Source organism: Adiantum capillus-veneris, chromosome 10, assembly GCF_014529385.1.
Source record: "Adiantum capillus-veneris isolate H3 chromosome 10, ASM1452938v2, whole genome shotgun sequence".
Classification (NCBI taxonomy): Eukaryota; Viridiplantae; Streptophyta; class Polypodiopsida; order Polypodiales; family Pteridaceae; genus Adiantum; species Adiantum capillus-veneris.
Genome location: NC_140940.1, coordinates 69,484,290 through 69,507,613, shown reverse-complemented (window position 1 = coordinate 69,507,613; position 23,324 = coordinate 69,484,290). Strand labels below are relative to the sequence as shown.

The following is a 23,324-nucleotide window of genomic DNA, read 5'->3' as shown; positions in this document are numbered from 1 at the left end:
GCACTTCAGTGTATGCTTCACCCAGAGGACAGTCTCCTTACTCTGTACTTGATGATGATATTTGGGAGTTCTCCAGAGATGGAGACATCATACTATTGGGGGATTTCAATGCCCGTACAAGCAGTTCACAGACGGTTTTCTATGACACCTCAGAGGAGATGCTCAGAGAGCTAGAGCCAGAGAAGATGGGGCTTGAGAGATGCTCACACGACAGAGAGCATACAAAGTATGGGAGATACCTCAGGGAGATGACGACTACTCACAGTTTAGCCATACTGAATGGCTTACCGACCTTCCCATCATCTACAGGTTTTACTTGTTTTCCACACAGACATGGGGCCAGTAATGTAGACTATGTTCTGAGACATCCGAGCTTTCTCTCACATTCAGGATTTTACAGTGGGGCTCAGGCCTGTTGGGATAGCAGTAGATCATGCACTTTTGACATTATCAGTCTCCTTTGAGTACAAAACATCTCAGGCCTCACTGGGTGGTAGACATCCACACTATACTTTTACACCAGAGACTGACTCAGTCTATGCACAGAAGATACGTAGACTTTTATGCACATCAGAGCCAGTATACACAGTGGAGGAGATCACATCTATGCTGACAGTGACGTTACATGGGGCAGTGATAGAGGCATACCCACACACTCAGTCTGGTCAGAGACGTCGTTCTGGGCACATTCCTCAGAACAGTTGGTATGATGAGGAGTGTCGGTAGAGGAGAGCTCAGATCCAGCGGGAGCTTGCATTGGGAGTGATCTCCTATAGACAGTCTCGTATTGCTACACGACGACTAGTACGACGGAAGAAGCGAGCTTTCTTGGTCCAGATGGAGTAGGATTTATATAAGCTCTTCCTTAGTAGAGATTCAGGGGAGGGTTGGCGTCTATTCCATGAGCAGTCTCCCCCACCAGTGATTACTTCTACGGAGATATGGGGGCAGTATGCAGCATCATTATACACTGTACCTGGACAGCCACCACTAGCAGATCCACCACATCCATGTCCAGTTACGAGCACCTCTTCACCACTGAGATGGTAAAGCAGGCCATTGACAGGATGAAGACCAGACGGGCACAGGATCATGAGGGTTTGGTAGGAGAGCACATTATACATGCTGGGGACTTGTTGGCAGAGATGCTTGCATGGGTTGTTCAATCGTGTCTTTCCTGAGTCATGGAGATTGTCTACTATTGTACCTATCTTCAAGACAGGAGACCCCACAATGCTGGGGAATTACCGTACTATCATGGCAGGACACACATTGGCACGGTTGTATCCATCCATCCTTGAGCGTAGGCTGAGCAGTCGGGCAAAGACTATGGGCCTAGACAGGCTGGTTTCAGGAGGGGTTTCTCCACACTGGATCATGTCTTTACACTCAGAGCTATCATTGAGGAGGGTCGGGCACATGGTAGACGGATATATTGCAGCTTTGTGGACTTCCACAAAGCTTTTGACACAGTACCGAGGGCCAGATTGATGCGCTGACTTATGGAATTGGGGGTACCCACAGAGCTGATATGGGGGATTATGGCATTGTACAGTTCAGTGATGGGTGATGTACGCACCCCAGAGGGGATATCTGACATAGTTCACTCCACTATTGGAGTGAAACAGGGATGCCCATTGTCCTCTACTTTATTTGGTATGTATGCTGATGAGGTTTCTGATTATATTGACAGAGGAGGAGATAGAGGTGCTCAGCTTGTAGGGACATGGATCCCTCTTTTATTGTATGTTGATGATATTGTGTTGATATCAGACTCACTAGAGGGTATGTAGAGACATTTGGACGCATTGCATAGTTTTGCAAGGGATAGTGGATTGTCTGTCAACCTTGGTAAAACCAAGGTCATGGTATTTAATACCACGCCACAGTGGGTCAGGAGATCAACACCTACATTCACATATGGTCAGGATAATATGGAGTACACTGATGCATACACATATCTTGGGGTGGTCTTTAGTGGACCGAGGTTCACACAAAGTGGCAGCAGACACTAGATTGACTCGTGCCTATGCATCCCTAGGCGGTTTAGAGAGGATTTGTTCGTAGGTTCAGTTCGAGAAACCTCAAACAAAGCTATGGCTCTTCGACACTTTGGTCCCTTCAGTTATGCACTACGGGTTTAAGATTTGGGGACCATCTGTTGACAGTGCTGGATGGAGTAATATGGAGAGGCTCTTGGTATCTATGATTTCTAGGTTGATTAGAGCCAAGGCCTCAGTTCCACATGACATCATACGAGTGAAGCTAGCTGCCCCACCTATGGAGATTGAGGCACTTACCAGATCAGTATCATTTGTACACAGCTTATGGGACACCACCAGGGACAGCTCTTGAGTCATCCAGACAGCTGGCATTACAGGGAGATACATCATGTTGGTATGCACAGATGAGCTCATGGTTTCAGAGGCATGGTTTCAGCATGGACAGGCTGCCCCCTTTCTAGTATTCTCTTGATGCACCATCTTTGGTTCTTACACGGATGGAGATTACTAGACTCATTTGGCAAGATCTTATCTAGCTTGATACTAGGAGGACATGGATAGAGCCATCACGGGAGTTGGGTACGAAGAGGGATTTCTATAGAGAGCATCTTCTCCAACTCACGACAGACGGATTTGTCACACGGCCCAGCTACATGGACACACATCTATCTCATGGGTCACGATGTGCCATGGCCAGATACACACATCTTCACACCAACTTGGGATTGAGACAGGTAGATTCAGAGGCATACTAGCAGACAGTAGGATATGTCAGTTATGCCATACATGCCAGAGACAGAGTTTCACTACATATGTCACTGCACAGTCTACTATGAGATACGAGGACGCTTTCACTGTTTATTCAGAGATGGTTTTGACTCGTTAGATAGAGTCATGAGATATCAAGATCAGAGATGTCTCGGATTATTTCTACTTGAGATACAGAGACATAGAGACTCTCTATTGAGAGGGCATAGACAAAGACCGTCCCAGAGACGCATCTCAACTTTCTTCAGTCTGAGTACGACAGAGGCAGAGGGGCCACCACCACCACAGGGCTCGGTTCCCACCCATACACACAAGAGTGGTACTCTCATTGACCGAGCTATAGAGTTGGGGAGATCGAGACGACCACGACTGAGGAGGGGAGCATGCAGCACCAACGGAGTTTGCGACAGAGGATCCACAAGATTCTAGCACGACACCCAGAGTGTCGATGAGGATAGACCTCATGCTACTGCTATATTGTATCATGGTGACACTTATCCCCATTTTGTACCTTTGTGGCATTATACCGTTGCTCAGCTTACCAGCCACCCATAGGAGTCGGTAGCACTCCTATCTCAGTTTCTAGTTTGTAGTTTTCTTTATTTGTACCCAGACTTGGTACTAGACTCACCATTGTAATCAGTTTGGTCTCATAGGTCATTTTGGCCTTTTGTAGACGTTAATATATCATTATTTCATTTCTCATTCTCAGATATCGTGTCTCTTTTTACCTCAATGATCTCTCTTCTCCACAGTTTCCTTGTTTTCCCAGATCTCTCTCTCTCTCTCTCTCTCTCTCTCTCTCTCTCTCTCTCTCAACAGAGAGTCTCTATTGAGAGGGCATAGACAGAGACAGTCCCAGAGACGCATCTCAGATTTCTTCAGTCCGAGTACCACAGAGGCAGAGGGGCCACCACCACCACAGAGCTCGATTCCCACCCATACACACACCAGTGGTACTCTCATTGACAGAGCTATAGAGTTGGGGAGATCGAGACGACCACGACTGAGGAGGGGAGCCACCCAGCACGGACGGAGATTGCGGCAGAGGATCCACAGGATTCTAGCACGACACCCAGAGTGTCGATCAGGATAGGCTTCATACTACTGCTATATTGTATCATGGTGACACTTATCCCCACTTTGTACCTTTGTGGCATTATACCATTGCTCAGCTTACCAGCCACCCATAGGAGTCGGTACTCCTATCTCAGTTTCTAGTTTGTAGTTTTCTTTGTTTGTACCCAGACTTGGTACTGGACTCACCATTGTAATCAGTTTGGTCTCATAGGTCATTTTGGCCTTTTGTAGACGTTAATATACCATTTCATTTCTCATTCTCATATATCTAGTCTCTTTCTACCTCAATGATCTCTCTTCTCCACAATTTCCTTGTATATGTATGTGGGATTGTAAATATTCTCTACTGTCAGAGGATCTTATCGGAGTCGTTCCGGATTGCAGTCGAGGTGTCCATCGAAGGACAGTTCATGTCTTCATTGCATCTGCCGCTGCCTATTCTACTGGGAAAGGATAGCTACTATCCTTTTTAAGTGATGTGGGTGACCGGTGGAGGTCTGGAACCTGCAGTACCGGACCCAGCCATCATAGATCAGGGGAAGGGGGGTTATATCCTGCATACCGACTGCTGATGTCGGAGTTTTTGGCTGCACAATGACATCTTGCATTCCGATGGCTGATGTGCTGCATGGAGATGGAGTTCTGAATGCTGAGATGTCGAGTTGGCATACTTCTTGTCATGTTTTATGACGAAGGCTGAGGTGGCATGCATCCAATGACCCAAGTCCCTAGATTCCGGCAGATAACAACATATGGAGGGCACCTCTCATATAGCTCCAACACAAGCAACCCAACACTTTGCCTACTTTGACTGGAGCCTCTATATAAAACAGCTCTTACAATTCCTACTAAGACGTTGCTTGATTCAGAGATTGCAAGGCTTGTAGCATATTCAAACCCTTCAATAGGGGCCTCAACTCCTCATATGCAAACAGGCATTATCCATCATCACCGAAAAGGGACCATCATGGACATTCAAATACTCTCAAGATCAGGGGGCAGGCAACCTGTCATTTTGGGGCATGGCACTTCCATTGGTAAAAAATAAATTACATTGTCTATTCTATTACTAAAATAATTGCACCAATTTTGAGTCATCTTGGTTCTTCAGCATAGTTTCCTGGTAAATGAATATTGTATGAGTGGTTATGATTCTGTATTCCAAAGTTCAAGTTTGATGAGGTTTTCTAACATGAGATGAAAACAGGTATCCAAATGATACCTTGGATCGGCTGTGGTGGTCAGAAGCGTCCCTAGACAGCAGCAGCGTTTCCACTACACATGAGATAGTGGTCTCAGCAAATAGGAATCTGGACGCTGCTCCTCCCATCATGCTTCAAACAGCAATTACCGGCACAAATTTGACTTACTCTTTCACGAAAAGTGTTTCATCAAGGTCAAAATACCTTGTGACGATGCACTTCTCCGAATTCAGCCCCAATGTGACTGGACCTGGCCAGCGCGTCTTTGACATATATTCAAACGTATGGCAGCAAGGAATTCAGCCCTGGGCTCCAAATGTAGACATTTACAACTTGAGCGGTGGACAATTTATGGGTAAGTCAAAGAAAGTGAGTGGTGCAAAACTCAGTCTCGTGTGTGTGTGTGTGTGTGTGTATTGGTAGCAATAAACCAATTTGATAGCTCTACTGTGGCACTTCTGCAGCACATTTCTTTCCTGTTTTCATTACCTGTTTTAAAATACCATATACATTTTTAACAACATATTGCAGTCAATGCATAAGAGTAGCGATGCAAAAATTTTCAGCTGAAAGGTATGTTATTCGCTAGTCGTGCCCTGAGGCCCAATAAATTTTGATGCAATAGCAAAAAGAATTCAGCATAGCAAAAAAGATGAATGGAAATTTTTTTCTCTGCAGCATAAATTTAAAATTTTTCTCTTGAGCAACTCAGGAATCAACGCAGAGGCTTAATGGAAAATTGAGTGATTGGGCTTACTAATACTTGGGAGGATCTAATTATCTTAAAAATAGGAGCTGGTAGTGTTTATAACTAGGCCATACATTGAGACTTTGGGTGACTAGATTTCCTTTCATTCGGGAGAGTAACCCCTCTGTTCTAGATTTTGGACTTGATGGTCGATTCCTTCCCGTTAGAGAAATCCGAGAGACTAGCTCTCAATTCATGGTTTTAAAGGTTGTACGTAGAGCATGAAGCTCCACAGACCGTTCTGGATTTTGTTTTTCAGAATCCCCTAGCATAGGCCGAAGCCTCCTTGCTCCCTCCTCAAGATGGAGTACCTGCAAAAACAAAAACTCGATAGCAGATGATTGTAGAGCGTATATACGAACTTCACTTGTCGCTCCTAGTACGGAAAAGCGACCTTTGTACTCTGACTTATTGCGATCACTTGCGGCTCGGACACGGTAGGGTCTTCTTGTAGTAGTGCTGGAAAATCTGGGGGCAAGTGAGGGTGCTAGGATGCTTTTATACGCTCATGGAGGTTGCCAGAATAGCCGGCACGGTTTCTCCAGCAATAACAGGGCAGGTGGCGCTGGAATAGCTCAAGGAGAGAGAAAGCTGGTGGCAGCACTTCTAGAGAGAGGTGTCACAAGACGGGCACCACGTGCCAATAGAAAAGAACAGACTGAACATACTTTTAACACTTCAATAACAACTGAACTGAAAGAGAGAGACGACATGCGATACGGAGTGGCGGAATTTTACCCCAGAGAGTATTGGCCCCGTTACATCTCCCCTTCTTGAAAGAGAGTAATCGTCCTCGATTAGAGCATGTTTGCAAAACAACTCAAGTTAGCTCAAAAGTTTTTGAGGGACATTCCGAGGGACAATCAGTTTGCTCTTTTTATTAAGGAGTTAGCTTCTCCCTTCGGCTCTTTTGATCAAGGAGTTAGCTTCTCCTTTCGTCCAGATCGGAACTCTTGATATTCCAGCGTAGTAAAATTAGCCATCACACCCAGACCGTACTGATCTTCCATGAGCGTCTTGATGTACGAAAATTACATACCCAGGCAATCTCATCCAATCAGGAATATTCAGTAGTTGGGACATCACAATGCAACACAAATGCTCACATATGCATGTTACAAGACATAGAAACATAAAGTTTCTGATGAACACTCTTCCCGCATAACCTAATAAGTTCCGGGCCGGGAGATATTCAACGACTCTCTCATCACTCCTCCCGCATAACCTAAAAAGGTCTGGACCGGGAGATATAGAGGCCTTTTACACACTGTAACAAGGAACGGGGGGAACACAGCCCAAACGTTCCGAAACGGCGTTCCAAACGTGTCTTGTTCCCGAAACGGAGATGGGAACGGAACGCCATTCCGGAACGGGGTGTAACCGGAACGGTGTTCCGGAATGGGTGGAACATGAGACGGAACGGCGAAACACGGGGCGGAACGGGCAAAAGTAGGCATTTGGGGGAAAAAAAGTGGGCTTTGGGGGCAGATTTAGGGCTGTTCGGGGAACATATTTGGTGCAGTTTGAGGGCAGGTTAGGGGGTAGATTTGGGGGCAGTTTTGGGGTTGTTTAGGAGTTTATTTGAGACTAAGCTGAATCGAGGTAATTCAACCCTTACTTTAGGTGGACCATTCCAGCCCCGTTCCCGTTCCGGCCCCCCCTCCTCCTCTCCGTTCCCGTCCCGTTCTGGACCCTCCCGTTCCCGTTCCTCGTTCCCGTTCACGGTAACTATGCAAGTTTTACAACCAAACGCCTCCTAGACCGCAGCCTGCGTCGTTTGGAGGTGTTGAGAGTAACCACTGCTCAGACTTCTTAATACTCCTCCAGCATAACCATCCAGGTCCGGGCCGAGAGTCACAAACAACACTTTTCAATCATTCAATACTCCCCCCATAAATAACCACAAGGGTCCAGGCCATGAGTATGAACAAGCATTCTCAAACATTATTTCTAACTACTCCACCCGGGAGTAAAATCACCAATCATTGAAACCAGTATTAAAACTAGAGTCAAACAATTCAAATCGGCATCCAGACAGGTTCAAAAGAGATACCATCCATTTCAAACAAATTCCAAACAGGATCACCAAACAAGTTCTCAAACAGATTTCAAACTTAAAAAGCAATCTCGACATCAGTCGAGCTCGAAAAGTCAGTTGACTTTCCATCCTGAAACCTGCACCAAAAATTAGGGTTAGGTTCCTTCCATGAGGTCGTAGCCGAGCACAGCATGGTCCATCAGCTGTTGGACAGAGAGTGTTTTCTTTGGCGGCGATGGTAGTCCCAAGATAGCAATCACACTGGATCTCCAAGTTCATTTGCTCGTGAAGAGACATCTACTGGGAGATGTCTAGAATCTTCAAATTCTAATCTGCTAGGGTTTCCATGGCAAGCATTTCAGGATACCCCACTCTACCAGAAGTTGCACTCCGAAGGAAGATGTCAGAAACCATATAACTTCGGGCAAAATTTTTCTTGAAAGCTTGCCAAGTACTTGGAGTATGCTGCTTGGTAGCTGTAGACATCAACATCTGCACGGCGCTACTTCTGAGAAAAAACAGTGACTTGAAACAAATCTGGATCCTTCTCTTGCAAGTGATCTTAATTGGCTTATGCCCTGTAAGACATGAGCGGTGAAGACGGGAGCGCGCCTGATGCGCGATCAAGTAAGGGTGGGAGTGGCTAATAAGTCTGGGTTGCAGGGCGAAGATCCCTCAAATAAAATTCCAATAGCTCTGTCTGCTCTTTTGTAGGACCGGTATGCTTTCAGAAAAGCACACGCTTGATGCTCTGATACCACTGACACAAGACGGGCACCACGTGCCAATAGAAAAGAGTAGACTGAATAGACTTTTAACACTTCAGTAACAACTGAACTAAAAGAGAGAGACGACACGCGACATGGAGTGGCGGAATTCCACCCCAGAGAGTATTGGCCCCAAACCTTGGCGCCCCTTTCGGTATTTCTTTATATTGCATCAACACAGTACAAGCCGATACTCTAGACTCTGCACCTTCTCTAGGAAGCATGCCAGAGAATGAGCCCTAATCTCATATTTAAAGGCCCTTGGTCTAAAAAAGCAATTATAGTGAAAAGCCTTCAAACTCAAAAGCATCTGGTCCAAAAAGCAATGCCAAAAGCTGTCGGCATAATTTACGGAAATCCCGTACAGCCTGCCACGTCATCAGCCAGCGCAAAATACGGAAATCCATACAGCCTGTCACGCCATCATGCCAGCGTAATTTTCGAAAATCTGCCACGTCATCAGTTTTTGCGTGTGTGCGAGTCTTGCTTTATTTTAATCCTTTATGTCACTTGGGGCCCCATCGGACGGGGTCCCCATAAGTTGGTAGGACTTCTTCTATTACTTGCTCTTCTTAGGGTTTAGGCCCCTCGGCCGACATCTGCAAGTTGGCTCCATTCTTTAGGCTTTGACACGTCAGTAGTTTGTTACAGAGGAGAGAGAGATCAATGAATTCAGCCTAATAGGGGGCGCTTCCTTTTCTTTGCTTTATTTTTATTAAGCGGCTGCCCACTCCAGCCACTTATAAAAAAATGTGAACGTGTTTAAAAACTCAAGCAAAAGCTACGAGCTGAAAAATAATGCTACACTGCACTTACCAAGTGTCCCTGGATGCAGCCACATGCACAAATGCAATGCAGACATAGGTTTCCTCGCGGGAAAGCATCTGCTTTCTTGGGGAGCACTTAAAAACATCCTTCTTTTTATCAAAAGCGTCTCAGAATCCGTCTTTATTCTTGTGCTTGCATCTTTACGCATAATCCTCCTCCCATACCAATGGAATATTCCCTATCCGATGCTCCCGTTACCCATCCTATGGAACATTGGGAGCATCCCTACCTCGATCTCTCCCACCGAACTTACGGAACAACTCCTTCACGATGCTTAATATCACCCATCATATGACACATCAAAGATGTCCGTTCTTGATGGCTTTCATCAGTTCGAGTAGATCTACATTCCTAACTTCAACCAAGTGTACACATTTAAATATCCTAATTTCATTAAATAGAGAGTACACATCTTTTCCAAAATTTTCGGAAAAGATGCTAATTCCTGCGCGGTCATCCACTGAGCATCCAAAGTAGAATAATTCTTAAACTTTACTAAATATTTCTGTGTAATCTTTCCGGATTTTAGTGGCCGCTCTTGGTGATAAATAATCTGCTCCGATTGGAGTATTTCTTCTATTTCCTCAACCTTGAGGGGTTCCTCAACAATACGGTCCCACATATGGCCGGAGTAAACTACATGTTAAACATTATGGATCTTCCGATTAGGAGGTAGCTCTAATTGGAATGTCACATCGTTCACTTTGTCAATTATCTTAAACGGCCATAATAACTGTCACGAGACATTGACAAACACTAACTTTATTTGTTTGGTTTCGTTTCCTTGATTTTTATTTTATTTTTAGGACCCACTTTTTGAAATCACAAATGCCCGGACATTGCATGGCCATTTTGAAATGGACATTGGTCGAGAGTTTCACCCGGAAGAGTCAAGGCCAGGCAGCCACGAGATGGTTGGGCTGATCCGCACTAGAATCGTTCTAGTAAAGAAGTGGCTAGGCTCGGTTTAAAGTCATTTAGGCCCCTCGGCAGCCCGTTATAAGTTAGTGGGTACTAGGAAATTAAACCAAATGGGCAAACTGGACACATGGCAGTAGGAGAGCAACCTGCAGGCCAACACTCACATCCAGAAGCCTCATCCCAAGAGGGGGCACCCAAATATGAGAGGGGAGGCTGATTTTTAGTTTTAAGGTGGATTTTCAGGTTCTGCAGCTTTAATCGAAAGCTTGTCTTCTTCCTTGTCTCATGTAGCGCGATGATTTTTTCTTGTGTATCTCTCTCCCCTTTGCACATATGGTAATGACCCACTAATTGGACTTCTCAGATGACCACGTATAGTTCCGTGGGTTCTATGCGTGTTTCCCAAGGCAAGAGCCTTCTGAATAGGAACAAGATTAGCTAACTGCTAATCCCTCACAGGTATGCATAGTTCCATCGCGACAAATTGCGAAAGTGGAGAGTTTTCTCGTGTGAAAACTCGTCGTTGGTCGACTCTATATCTCCCATCCCACCGCTGGTTGAAGAAAATCAAATTTGCGATTGGCTCTGCGTTGGTTCTTCGATTGGTTCGATATCTACAAAGAAAGTGTACTATCATTTGCAGTCATCTCCCTGGATCTAAGAACATGTAACAAGGTCTGGAATATGAATAAGAGTGTTACTTGGTGGCGGAGTAAAGTTATGAAATTCTGGAATGCTAAGCTACCTCTCAAGGAGCGATTGTTTATGTGGAGATGTATTGTTGGGGTTCTCCCCACTGGCAAATTATTGCGCTCTAGGAGATTCTCCTCTTCGCGATATGTTCACTGTGGTGCAGCCATTGAGAATATTCCACATCTACTGTGGTCTTGTTCTCGTACGCGACAGTTTGTGGATAGCATCTCTTCAGCTCTTCGCTCGCGTTTCCTTGGCTCACAATTTGGTAAATTTTTCTGGACCTTTGGCGTGCTTTGGTCTTTGCTTCGGTCGTATCTATACTTTTTCGGCTGGGTTAGATTCTTGGTACTATGGACAGTGTGGAGAGCACAAGTGGAATATGTTTCTTTCTTCAAGATATCCCTTAGACAGTCTCTTCATGTTGCCTATGACTTGGATGAGCTCCCTGTTAGCCGTTACCAGCTCTACTTTGACTGTTTCTGAGTTACAGTTTGTAATACTTTCTATGGGTTCCAAGCCGTCGCATCGCGAAACTTTTGGATTGGCTCGCTGCTGCTGCACGCTCCCCCCTTTGCGCCATCACTGCCCCTCACCCCCCCCCTTCTCTCTCGCCCTCGCGCTGCCTCCAGCCCCCCCCGCGCTGCCCCCCCTCACCCTCACGCTGCCTCCCCTGCCCCCTCGCTGCCCCCTCTCGCCCTCGCGCTGCTTCCCTCACCCTGCCCAGCCCGCCACCCTTAGCCACCTGCTGCCCGCCCACCCGCTGCCCCTCATTCCCTGGCTGTTTCTCCCTTCCCCCCCCCCCCGCCCGGCCCCCCCCGCAGCCTCTTGAACTCTCGCTCGCCGCCCCCTCCTGTCCTCTTTGTTCCAGAAGGTCTTCTGCACCTGGCTCTGCAACACTTTTTCTTCGGACAAGTGCTCCGCGTTCTCGGTTGCAGTTTTTCTTCACCGTCCGCTTCTTCGACTCAGCAGTAGACACAGATGGAGGCTCCAACTCCGCCACAGAGGGACTCGCCAGAAGCCCCCTCGCCCGACCCCGCTGAGCCCACCATTCGACTTGCTCTTTCGCCGACAGAGCAAGCGAGCCTTGCCGCAGAGGTAGAGCGCTTGCAGGCGACTTCTATCATCTGCAAGGTTCTCGGCACCCGTCCTAGCATACAAAGCTGCGAGACCTTCTCCACGCCCGCCTTCTCGCATAGGTGGGCAAGATTTTGGACGTCCAGATCCTCGGACGGGGGTACTACCAGATCGAGTTCGAGACTTCCGAGATGGCCTCCAAGGTCATAGCTATGAGTCCACTGGCCATCCGAGCATCACGCGCCCACTTTCAACAGTGGCGACATGGTTTTGACCCGACTTCGGATGTGCTAGTAGAGGAGGCAGACATCCCCATCTCAATCTGCTTTCCGGGTTTACGGAGGGAGTACCTTCCACTTCTCTCCAGGATTGGCTCCGCCATCGGGACTGTCCTGGAGACACCTCATACGGCAGCATCAGTAGCTGCCAAGGCGGCTGGCATCCCTTCAGTTCGAGTTTTGGTCAGAGATACCCACACTCTCCCGAAGGTCATCCTTCTGCCTCGGGTGAGTGGGGGTTGGTTTAGACAGAGTGTGGAGTACTCGGGTCTCCCAAACCAGTGCTTCATTTGTAGACAAATGGGCCACCTAGCGAAGGCCTGTCCACGGAGGAGACCACGACCTGCACCTCAGCGTCAGCCCCAGCCTGCCAAGGCTGGGCCGCAGCCATAGCCAGCGACACAACGCACAGATTCAGAGCCACCCTCCGAGCCTGGGGCTCCAGCAGAGGAGGGGTGGCAGCAGGCCCGTGGCCGTCGACGCCAAGGGCCACAGCGACAGCCTGGCACTCAGAGTGGCCCTCAGGTGCCTACTCAGCAGCAGTGGGTCCCCACGGGGAACCGCTTTGGTCCTCTTGAGCAAGAGGAGCCCCCTACGCCAGCCTCCACTTCCGCTTCACCCTCGCCAGCCGCCCCCTCCTCCTCATCCCCTCCCCCGCCCTCTGCTCCCGCCCACTCTCCTCCTCGCCCCCTTGTCTCTGTCTCCCCACCCCGCTTCTCTTCTCCTCCGCCCCCCCCAGCTCCTCCCCCTCCTCCTGCTTCAGTACCACAGTCGACTCAAGAGACTGGTCCCTCGCCGGCAGCTAGGAGATCTCCTGGCAGCGCCTTTGCCAAGAGTCGCCTAGCGAGAGAGGGTCAGCCCTTCTTGCGGCCCCCTTTGCAGATTCAGACATCTTCCCTTGCAGCTATCCCTCGTGGTCTGACGAGCATTGACCTCTGACGCAGCTGGGATTTCTTCGATTACGGGTTCACTCGCTTTCTCGGCGATTCCGTAGCAGACCACGAGGCAGCCTGCTGCTTCATGGTCCACGCTCTGTTCCTCGCCGCTAGGGGGACAGAAGCCTTGGACTCAGTAGTTGGTTTCTCCTTCCCCCTCTGTGGTAGAACCGAGACAGAGTGGTCCCTTGACTCAGTGGTGGGATGGTTGCATACACAGGTTCTCGAGTTCTCTCACCACATGGGAGAACTTGGAGTTACAGATTTGCTGCAGACTTTGTGGCCACTGGCCAAGTTTACAGTGACACCCCCAGACTCAGCAGGATGTAGGCACATTGTGGTATACTTTTTTTGCTGATACGCAGTGTTTACCTTGCTATGTATACATTCATGAGGACTCCTGGACAGAGGAGGTTGCTTTACGCACGGCTCGCTCTGCTTGGGCTTGGGCCAGGCACTCACTACAGTCTCGCCTATTTAGAGGACGCTCGGATGCGGATTACTCCCCATCCAAGCCTGCCTCGAAGATAGCCCGTCTTGCTGCTCCGGCAGCATCTGTTCTCTCTCACTCCCCATGAGGATCGTCTCGTGGAACGTGCAGGGATTAGGTGGGCCCCAATTTCATTGACAGCGGGGCCGATTGCGTCAGGAGCTTCAACGTTGCCTTGTGGGAGGAGAGAGCCAGTAGCACCCCGGTGGATAGGAGCCTTCACACGACTGGAGGTTCAGGGCTTGCTCAAAGACTGTCCCAGCCCTGTTCTTCGAGCTTCAGGGTGGGGGACGGTTACAGCGAGTTGCAGTAGAGGCCCCGCAGGTAGCAGAGTGCTGTTTCCAGAGGATCCGAGTTGTGGGCATCTGCGGGAGGACTTGCATCATAGACCCTGACCCAGCAACTCTTGAGACAGGACACTGGAGGCTATGGGCTTGGGAGTGCTGTCCACTGGCACGAGTACAGTGGGATCCTGGTGAGACCTATGGAGGGACCCCTTCTCTTCTGCAGACCGCCCAGGAGTCCCTTTCTTTCAGTACACTGTTCGGCTTGGACGTCATATACTTGCAGCACAGAGGGAGGCCCGTCCTGCTGCAGCACGTCATTGGCAGGAGGAGGGCCTCACAGTCGAGTTCTTGGCAGCTTTTTCGCAAAGGCTGTGGGACTCCAGACAGCCGAGGTGCGTCACTTTGTTCCAGTGGCTGGTTGCACACAGAGCCACAGCAGTAGGGAGCTGGCTTGTCTCTCGGCCGCATGTGCAGCCTGTGACCAGTTGGTGGAGAGTCAGCGTCACTGCCTTTGGGACTATCCCTCGGCCCAGCAGGTGTGGCTACGAGTTCTTCAGCTGATGCCTGCCCTCTCCACCGCTCAACAGTACACTTGGGGGGCAGCGGCTTGGTCCACCCTCACGGGCCCGGCACTTCAGTTTGAGCTATCTTCCACCAGCAGGATGATAGTGATACAGGGGGGGCGACGTACACTCCAGCCTGCTACAGATCTTACTCCACAAGAGTGGTGCAGTGAGAGAGACGAGTGTTGGGAGCTCATCAGCGGCCTAGCTCTCTGGTTTATCTGGCGGGCCCGTTGTTTCCGCATCTTTGAGGCTCGCTCTGTGCCACCAGCAGAGACTGTTCGTGACTTTTGGCTAGAGCTGATCCATACTCTCAGAGGACAGCTTGAGGGACTACAGGGCAGCTCCGACCGCATGCGGGAGCGCCGCGAAGCTTTCCTTCGACTCTGGCGCCCTGGGCCTTTCTACACCATTGTCCAGGGGGTGCTCAGATGGCACTACTGTCCACCTGTGTGGCTCTTCCATCCTCCCATCTCTTGATTTAGCCTCATTGTATATATGCTGTTTTTTCATTGGGAGAGTCTCCCCATCATGCTTGTTGTAGCCCTCTTCTGCAGAGGTGGATGTAGCCCTATGGGCAGTTTTCATTAACTAATAGAAGGATCTTTTTCTCGGAAAAAAAAAAAACTTTCTATGGGTTTTCCTCGCCTTGAGGTTTCCCATTTGTAATTCAATCTGACAACAAAAAAAAGTGTGTGTGTGTGTGTGTGTGTGTGTGTGTGTGAGTGAGAGAGAGAGAGAGAGAGAGAGAGAGAGAGAGAGAGAGAGAGAGAGAGAGAGAGAGAGAGAGAAATGAAATAAAATGAAATGTTATATTAACGTCTTCAAAAGGCCAGAATGACCTATGAGGCCAAACTGATACAAAAGTGGTGAATCTGTTACAATGTCTGGGTACCTTAGTACTAAAGTAGTATGTATGAGAGTGTGAAAATAAATGTGAATGTGAAAAACTAAATACAAAGTATTAAATAAACTTCTTAGCAGCATTCTGGGTGTCTAGCTAGAATGCTTCTAATCCTTTGTCGTAGTCTCCTCCGGTGAAGTGTGCTTCTGCATCTCGGTCGTGGTCATCTCGATTTCCTAAGCTCAATCGCCCTGTCAATGAGGGTGCCTTTCATATGGATGTGGGTACTCCTTTGTGCTGGCTGCTGGCCTCTTGCTTCTCTTCCACTCCTGCTTCTCTCGATCTGAAGAAATCTATGATCTACCTCTGAGGCTGTAGTGCTCTTTGTCTTCTCATTAGATTATCCCTCTGCCGATGTAGTTCCAGTAGGTACAAGCCTAAGCATCTTTGATCTTGGTATTGCATGACTCTATCTAGAGGTCCAAAGCCTTCTTTAAATAGGCAATGGAAACGCCCACGTATCTCATAGTATACGGTGCAATGGCATATGTAGTGTAATTCTGTCTCCGGCTCCATTCCGCATAACTTGCAAATTCTACTCTCAGGTGGGATTCCCCTAAATCTGCCAAATTCAATTTCTAGCTGGTGTGAGGATGTACGAATCTGACAAATAGCACATCTCAAACCATGAGATAGGTGGGTATCCATGTAGCTCGGACAAATCACAAATCCATCTTCAGATAGCTGCAGGAAGTTTTCTTTGTAGTCGGCCATCTTCGTGCCCAATTCTTGTGTAGGGTCTACAGATGTCCTCTTAGTATCCAACTGTATAAGATCCTGACGGATGATTTTATTAATCTCCGTTCGTGTAATTGCCAATGATGGAGCCTCAAGAGAGTATTGGAAGGGGGGTAATCTTTCCATACTGAACCCGTGTCTCTGAAACCACGAGGACAATTGCGCATACCAGCATGATGTATCCCCTTTCATTGCTAATTGTCGAGATGATTCGAGGGCCAGTCTAGTATATCGGTAATTATTTGTATCCCACAAACCATGTATAAAGGACACTGATCTGGTAAGAGCTTCAATTTCTATCGGAGGGGCAGCTAGTTCCGCTCGGGTAATCGCGTGTGGTACGGAGGCCTTTGGCTCTAATCATTTGGGAACTCATAGATACCAAAGGTCTCTCCATTGACTTCCAATTATCCTGATCCACAGATGGTCCCCAAATCAGGACCCCATAAAGCATAGCCGAAGCCACCACAATATCAAAGAGCCAAAGTTTTGTTCGTGGTTCCTGAAACTGCACTTGTGAACACATCCTCTCCAACCCTCCCAAGGCCGCAGAGGCTCTGGACAATCTAGCATCCGCTGCTTTCTTAAGAGTAAACTTCGGTCCTGCAAATACCACACCAAGGTATGTGTATGCATCTGTGTACTCTACTGTATCCTGGCCATATGCAAATGTAGGTGCCGATCTCCTAGCCCAGTGCAGTGTGGTGTTAAACACCATAACTTTGGTTTTACCCAAGTTTACCGACAGTCCACTGTCCTCCGCGAATTTATGTAATGCATCTAGCTGCCTATGCATTCCATCTGGTGATTCTGCTATCAATACAATATCATCTGCATACAACAATAAAGGGATCCATGACCCTGCAAGATGAGCACCTCTGTCACCCTCTCTATCAATGTAATCCGATACCTCATCTATATACATACCAAATAAAGTAGGCGACAGTGGGCATCCCTGCTTTACTCCAACGGTGGAATGAACAATGTCGGAATCCCCTTCTGGAGTACGTACATAACCAGTTACTGACCCGTATAAGGCCATGATCCCCCAAATAATCTCTTTGGGGACCCCTAACTCTTGCATCCTGCGCATCAATCTGGCCCTTGGTACTATATCAAAACCTTTCCGAAAATCCACAAAGCAACAATACATCCTTCTCCCGCTTGCTCTTCCTTCCTCAATAATGGCTTTGAGCATAAGAATATGATCTAAAGTGGAATAACCCCTCCTGAATCCAGCTTGTCCTGTTGCCCTTATGCCCTCATTCTCTGCCCATCTACTCAATTTTTGTTATAGAATGGATGCGTACAGTCGGATCAATGTGTGACCTACCATAATGGTACGGTATTTCCCGGGTTTCATAGGATCCCCTGACTTGAAAATAGGTACGATAGTAGATAATTTCCAAGATTCAGGTAATCCTTCACACATGACCCGATTAAACAGACGAGCAAGGACTTCTGAAAGTAGATCCCTGGCATGTATCAGATGTTCTGCTTTGATCATATGCTCTTCTTGTCTTCATCTTATCAATGGCTTTTTTCACCATTTCCGTAGTAAAGAAAGTACTAGTAGCAAGGCATGGCTCTAGCGTATCTGCTAATGGAGGCTGTCCAGATACCATATATAATGATGTTACATATTGACCCAAAATCTCAGGAGAAGTAATTGTCAGAGGCGGTGAGTGCTCGTGAAATAAACGCCAGGCCGCATGTGAGTCCTGACTCAAGAAGAGCTCATATAAATCCTTCTCCAGTTTGGCTAAAAATGCCGTTTTCTTGCGACATACTATACGCCGAAGAGCAATCTGAGACTGCTTATATGTGATGATCCCAAGTGTAAGCTCTTTCTCGACCTGGGTTCTCGTCTCTCTGCATTCCTCGTCATACCAACTGTTTTGAGCCATGTTCCCAGATCCTCTCTTCTGATCAGGTTGAGTATGTGGGTATGCCTCTTGTGCTGCTCCATGTAGTATCTCTGTTAACTGAGAAGTAATCTCCTCTACAGTATATACTAGCTCGGCTGCCCACATCCTATTATAGATCTTTTCCACATAGACTGAGTCAGTCTCTAGCGTGATAGTATATCTTGTGTGTGTCTTCTTCCTTTGTACTTGAGAGGCATTGTATTGGAAGGAGATTGATAAGGTCAAGAGAGCATGATCCACTGCAATCCCAACTAGTCTGGGTCCCACCTTAAAGTCCTCGATACTAGAAATAAAGCTTGGTGAAGTCATGACATAATCCACTATACTGGCCCCATGGCTGTGCGGGAAGCATGTGAATCCCCCAGATAAAGGGTAATTCTCTATACCATTAAGTATGGCCAAACCATGTATAGTTGCCATCTCCATGAGATGTCTCCCATATTCAGTGTGTTCTTTATCCTATGAGTTTCTAGTAAGCCCCCTCTGTGATAAATCCACTTCTCTGAGCATTTCCTCAAAAGTATCATAGAATACTGCTTGAGAGTTGGCCGTTCTGGCATTAAAGTCTCCTAAGAGAACGATGTCTCCATCTCTAGAGAACTCCCATATGTCATTATTCAATATGGAGAAAGAGGACTGTCCTTTAGGTGAGGAGTAGACTGATGTACTTGGAGGGAAGTAGCATATAGCGATATATAGAAATCTACCTGTCTCGGCTCTCATTCTCACCCACATATACCTTGCTTGTTCATCTTTCCTGATAATCTCTAGTAGTGGTCTCAGCTCCTCTTTAAATAAGACTGCTACTCCTCCTGAACCCCGGCTACCTCGTAGAGATCTCTTGTCTGGTCGAATAGCTGTTTCCCATAAATACCCCTTCACATGTGGCATAAGCTGTCCCGGTATCTGGTGTGTCTCTGAGTAGAAAACTATGTCTCTGTCCCTAAAGCTATCTTCAAAGGCACCTACATCTAGCCTATATGATCCATTACAATTCCACGCCGCTATCCGGAGCATCGCCCCATAGGTCTCGCACCGTCATGATGAGCGCTTTTCCAGAACCACTACTTTCCCTCCTCTATAAAAGGCGATTTTCCCCTTTTCTCTTGCTGCCCTGATCTCTGGCATCAACTCTTGCATGTGTGCCACTTGTGCCAATGTAAGGTCATCTCCCAGGAAAATACCGGTTTTCTTAAGAGTTGGCCTCTGCTTTAGAAATTCTTTCCTTATTTCTATATTCGGGAAGCGGAGAATAAGTGCCCTATCCTTTACGTTTCCCTTCTCATCGATTCCTTTCTTGCCCACTCTCCATGCACTTGTGTGAGTAGGCTCTGTGATGCCCATGCGTTGTAGCAGTTCCTTCACTTCTTCATCTACATTCTCTTTGTCTTTGACTCCTGTGACCCGCACATGCAAAGCCCGATTCTTCCTTTTCTGCTCTTCCTCAATGGTCATATTAATAATGGTCGAGGTAGGTGTGGTCTCGGGCATCTGGGCCTTCCCTTTCTTCGCATCCTCAATCCATTTCTCTGCTTCATCAACCTTTTCTTGTGTCTTAAAAAGACGTTCCGCCCATGAAGATGCCGTTTTCGATTTCTGTTCATCTCCTTCCCGTAGAGCTTTCATCTGATCCTTCATGTCCTCGAGCTCCTTCAACACCGAAGGTTGGTCGTCTCCCTTCTCCTTAGTTGCAAATTTGCAAGCCGCAAGTTCTCCTTTTAGCTCCTCGATTATTGCATCTTTTTCCCCTATGTGCTTTTCCATATTTGTTCTCCATGCTTCAAAACTTGTTACTGCCTCATCGAGTTTCTTTTGCATAACGCATTCTGTTACATTTACTTCGGCCTTGATTAGGTTTCGTAATTCCGTCTTCAAGATCTGAATTCCCTCATTCTGTATCCCCCGGATCTCTCTCCTTAGTTCTCTCATCATATCTCCATACATGGAGTTCCTGTAGCTCTCAGTGCTCGCGTGCATTTCCTTCCTGATGTCATCCCTCATATAGTTAAGCTCTGATTTGAGCATCACCTGGACCTTCTCCATCATTAGCTCATCATGTATCTTGGAGGTTTTCCCAACTCATAAGGATCCTGGTGATAGTACAGTATCTCTGTTTCTCCGTTTAAATGTAGCTGTTGTTTTTTTTGGGGTGGTGTAGCTATCTACACCCGGCCCTTCCCCTTCGGTAGGCGGATCCATCGAACCCGAGCCACAAATGTGGGGTAGGGTACTAGGGTGATGGACTGAGAATAGGGCAAAACTTAAAAGTTTAACAAGTCTTCAAGGTTTAAACTTTAACGTAGGAGACAAAAGGACTTTCTACACGTAGATAAATGCAAAGGGGGGGTGCCGGGCTGCGTGTAGGACAGGACTTTCTACGCGTAGAAAGTCTTTCTACGCGTAGAGGAGCTTGCAAAGTGGTCGTCAGCAGAGGGGGAAGTGAGCGATGCAGCCAACAGGAAGGCCACAGCAGGCGAGCGTCTCTATGCTGCAGCAGGTAGGGTTAGGCAAGAGAGGTCGCGAAACACAGCGTCGCAAAGATGAAGATACGCCAGCAAGGGGGCCCTGCACAGCCGCATTGCTCGTCGCGAGCCCTGTGCCCACTGCTGCCCTGCACTGCTGCCCTGCTCGTCGGTGAGATAGAGAGAAAGAGAGAGATGGCCACTTCTTTGTTGATCAGACAGATTACAGGTGATTAGAGAGAGAGAGAGAGAGAGAGAGAGAGAGAGAGAGAGAGAGAGAGAGAGAGAGAGAGAGAGAGAGAGAGAGAGAGAGAGAGAGAGAGAGAGAGAGAGAGAGAGAGAGAGAGAGAGAGAGAAAGAAGAAAGAAAGATTTTTAACGTCTATGTCAGGCCGAAATCGGCCTATGAGACAAATCAAATGTACATGGTGTGTATGTCATCCGTCTATCGGAAAGACAAATGAAACAAAACTGAACTGAATGTAGGTAGTGGAGTATCTGAGGAGGGATGGAGTTCTATCTCTAGGGGTGTATGCATGTCTATATGCTCAAGGTAGTACAATCATGAGAGTGCATCAAGCTATCTAGCTCCATCCTGTACTAATGGGGGGATGTAAGATGTGGTACATGGGCGGGTCTGGTGCCAAGGTTACCCGGATGAAGGCTGTCGGGTTGGCCCTCATCTGAGCCATTCGCTCCTCAGTGGCACGGCGCTCCCGGGCTCGGATCTCCTCGATCTGTCGGTGGTGGGAGCTCGCGCCCCTGTAGCCTGTGACTCGTGGTCGTCGTCTAGCTCGGTTCACCTCCGCCTGTGGGAGTGTCACTCCCCTCTGAGTGTTTGGTGAGGGAGGGGCGGAAATCCTCTGAAAGAAGTCTGTGAGCTGCGACTGTCTCCCCTCTGTCTGTGTAGCTGTGTGTGGCTGTAGTAGTGTGTCCCGATGGCTCTGTATCTCTAGTAAGAAACGTCCGAGCTGTCTCTGATCTCGAGATTCCATGATCTCTCGGAGAGTGGGCTGTCCTCTGAATAAGGCCTCATACCTGCCTCTGATCTCAGTGTATGCTCTGCATCTACATACAAAGTGCTCCTCACTCTCCACCTCCTCTGTGCAGGCTCTGCAGATTCGCTCCTCCCTGGGAACACCAGTATGTCTCCCGATCTCAATCTCTAACCTGTGTGAAGCCACTCTCAGCTGACCAATCGCCACCCGTGAGCTATGTGGCATATATGTGTCCATGTAGCGTGGTCTCTGTATGAACCCCCCAGACAATATGGTGAGAAACTGGTCTCTGTAATCTGACATCCTCGTCCCCAAGCCAGGTACCTCCCAGACTCTCCTAGTGTATAGCTGCCACAGATCCTGTCTCAATACCAAGTTCCTCTCACTGCGAGAGAGGTGAACATATGGTGAATGGGGGTCGTACTGGAATGGTGGTAGGCTCTCCATGTCAAGACCGTGTCCCTCAAACCATGCTCTGACCTGTGAGTACCATGCTCTCTAATGCCCATTCTCTGATAGCTGTATAGCTGCCTCAAATGCTCTACGGGTAAGTCTGTCAGGAGGTAGCTCTCTCATCCTCTGGATGAAGCAAACTGTCTGGAATAGTGCCTCTACAACCATAGGTGGTGTGGCGAGCTCGGCTCTAATAATGTCATGTGGCACTGTCTTCTTGCTGCGGAGCAAGCGTGAGATCATACATACCTGTGGTCTCTCAAGCTGTGTCCATTGGTCAGCTGTCAATCCTGGTGCCCATACCGCCGCCGAGTACATCAAGGCCGGGGTGACTAAGGTGTCGAAAAGCCACCCCTTCGTGCGGGGCTCCTGAAAGTGTGCCTGGTGGCATCTCCGCTCTAGCATGGCCAGAGCTGCATATCCTCGGGTGAGCCTGTCAACAGCAGCCTGCCTCATAGTGAAGGGTCCTGGTAGGCTGGTGAATGTGATGCCAAGGTAGACATAGGAGGTGACTACATCAACCTGTCCTCCTGCTGCTGTGAAGGTGGCGGCGCTCCTCACTGCACTGGATGTGTGAAAGATCATAACCTTGGTTTTGCCAAGGTTCACAATCAACCCCCTGTGTGTGCTGAATTCGTCCAAGGCCTCAAGATGGCGTTGCAAGCCCTCGGGTGACTCTGAAATCAACACAATATCATCAGCATATAACATGATGTGGACCGGAGTACCTGCCAAGTCGCTCCCCTCTCCCCCTGCTCGCAGTATGTAGTCGGAGATCTCGTCGATGTAGAGCCCAAAGAGTGTCGGGGAGAGTGGGCATCCTTGCTTAACACCAATGGTGCTAGCAATGGTCTCTGAAAACCCGCCTGGGCAACGAACCCGACCCGTCACCCTCTCATAGAGAGCATATATGGCCCAAATCATCTCTGTTGGTACCCCAATGCTGTGAAGGCGCTGGAAGAGTCTCTCGCGTGGGACTGTGTCAAAGGCCTTGCGGAAGTCCACAAAGCAGCAGTAAAGCCTCTTCTTCCGCACCTTTGCCCCATCAATGAGGCAGCGCAGAACGAAGATGTGGTCAGTGGTGGAGAAAGCTCGTCTGAAACCTGCCTGGCCTGGAGCTCGTAAGCCCTCGATCTCTGCGTAGCAGCTGAGTTGTGCCTCAAG

General features: G+C 48.2%; 1 protein-coding gene across 1 annotated transcript in view; it reads left to right on the top strand.

The window, feature by feature from the left end:
• LOC147449026 (putative LRR receptor-like serine/threonine-protein kinase At1g67720) overlaps positions 1–23,324 on the top strand; it is a 102,046-nt gene that overhangs the window by 28,186 nt on the left and 50,536 nt on the right. Inside the window, exon 3 of the mRNA XM_086521396.1 lies at positions 5,059–5,408. Within this exon, the coding sequence (XP_086377522.1) occupies positions 5,059–5,408 (350 nt within the window). The remainder of the gene's footprint in view (positions 1–5,058; positions 5,409–23,324) is intronic.